Genomic DNA, 950 nt, shown 5'->3' with positions numbered 1-950 from the left:
GTTGCAGAACCTGAAGCAGCTGCGGCTGGAGCTCCAGATGCTGGGCGTGAAGCTGCAGTCTGGAGAACGAGCGTGCTGCCGCAACACCGACGGAGAGAGGCTCCGAAACGCACTCTCCTCCGCCGACGGCAAACTCGCCAAACAGGTAAAACACGAGAGCTCCTCACTTCAGACGACATCAGAACGTAAACATTGCAGTCTGTCTTAGCTGCGATTGACCGACCGAATGCAGCTCTAACTGACGAAAATAACCATCTTTGCTCTTCCTGCGTAATATTGTGTTGCAAACATCAATGCTGGCAAATGACTCTGGTATAAGCAGGATAATCCACGGCTAGCTGTGCATTCATGTAATAAAAAGGAAAGTAACATTTATTTGGGCTATTACTGATATTCAACAATGTCTAGCTGGATGCACAGTTAGTTTGTTCCGCACCAACGTCTCTTCCTCTGTTTCTCTTCCCGTGTTCTCTTTAACTCCTTTCACACATTTAGATTGAACACATCTACTAACAAAATCCAAATGACATGCATGCCTTCCTCTAAACCAGTGTTTCCCAACCTTTCTTTAGTCGCGGCACCCTTTGGAAATTAACACATTTGTGGCACCCTACAAAATTAATGGTCTCAATATTTGAATTTCTAACTTCGATATGATGCTTAAAAAAATTAAAGATTCGGTACAGCAGGGAAGAACTGCAGAATATAACGTCATGCAGATATTATTAAAGTCCATCAGTGGTGGCAATCAGTAGGCTAATTTCTAATGAAGAGACCAATGTATATGACATTTTAATGTAGGCTTTTATTCATATGTAAACATTGAGTTATAATGGTAATTAAACAGTTTTGCTCACTCGGTGTATTTTTGATTTTACAGCTGGGTAATTTTGATGCAGTAGCATGAGAGAGCTTGATTTAAAACTTTGAATTGAATAAAAAATGACAAG

At 41.1% G+C, this 950-nt stretch overlaps 1 protein-coding gene across 1 annotated transcript in view; it reads left to right on the top strand.

Moving 5' to 3' along the window:
- The window catches only part of LOC107571609 (kinesin-like protein KIF20A), a gene marked incomplete at its 5' end in the record, with an annotated part of 11,813 nt that overhangs the window by 5,943 nt on the left and 4,920 nt on the right, over window positions 1-950 (top strand). Inside the window, one exon of the mRNA XM_016257938.1 lies at window positions 8-145. Within this exon, the coding sequence (XP_016113424.1) occupies window positions 8-145 (138 nt within the window). The remainder of the gene's footprint in view (window positions 1-7; window positions 146-950) is intronic.

This window comes from Sinocyclocheilus grahami, unplaced genomic scaffold, assembly GCF_001515645.1.
Source record: "Sinocyclocheilus grahami isolate Dianchi unplaced genomic scaffold, SAMN03320097.WGS_v1.1 scaffold1621.1, whole genome shotgun sequence".
NCBI classification, from domain to species: domain Eukaryota; kingdom Metazoa; phylum Chordata; class Actinopteri; order Cypriniformes; family Cyprinidae; genus Sinocyclocheilus; species Sinocyclocheilus grahami.
The sequence above is the reverse complement of the archived record's forward strand: the minus strand, read 5'-3'. Positions and strand labels throughout refer to the sequence as shown.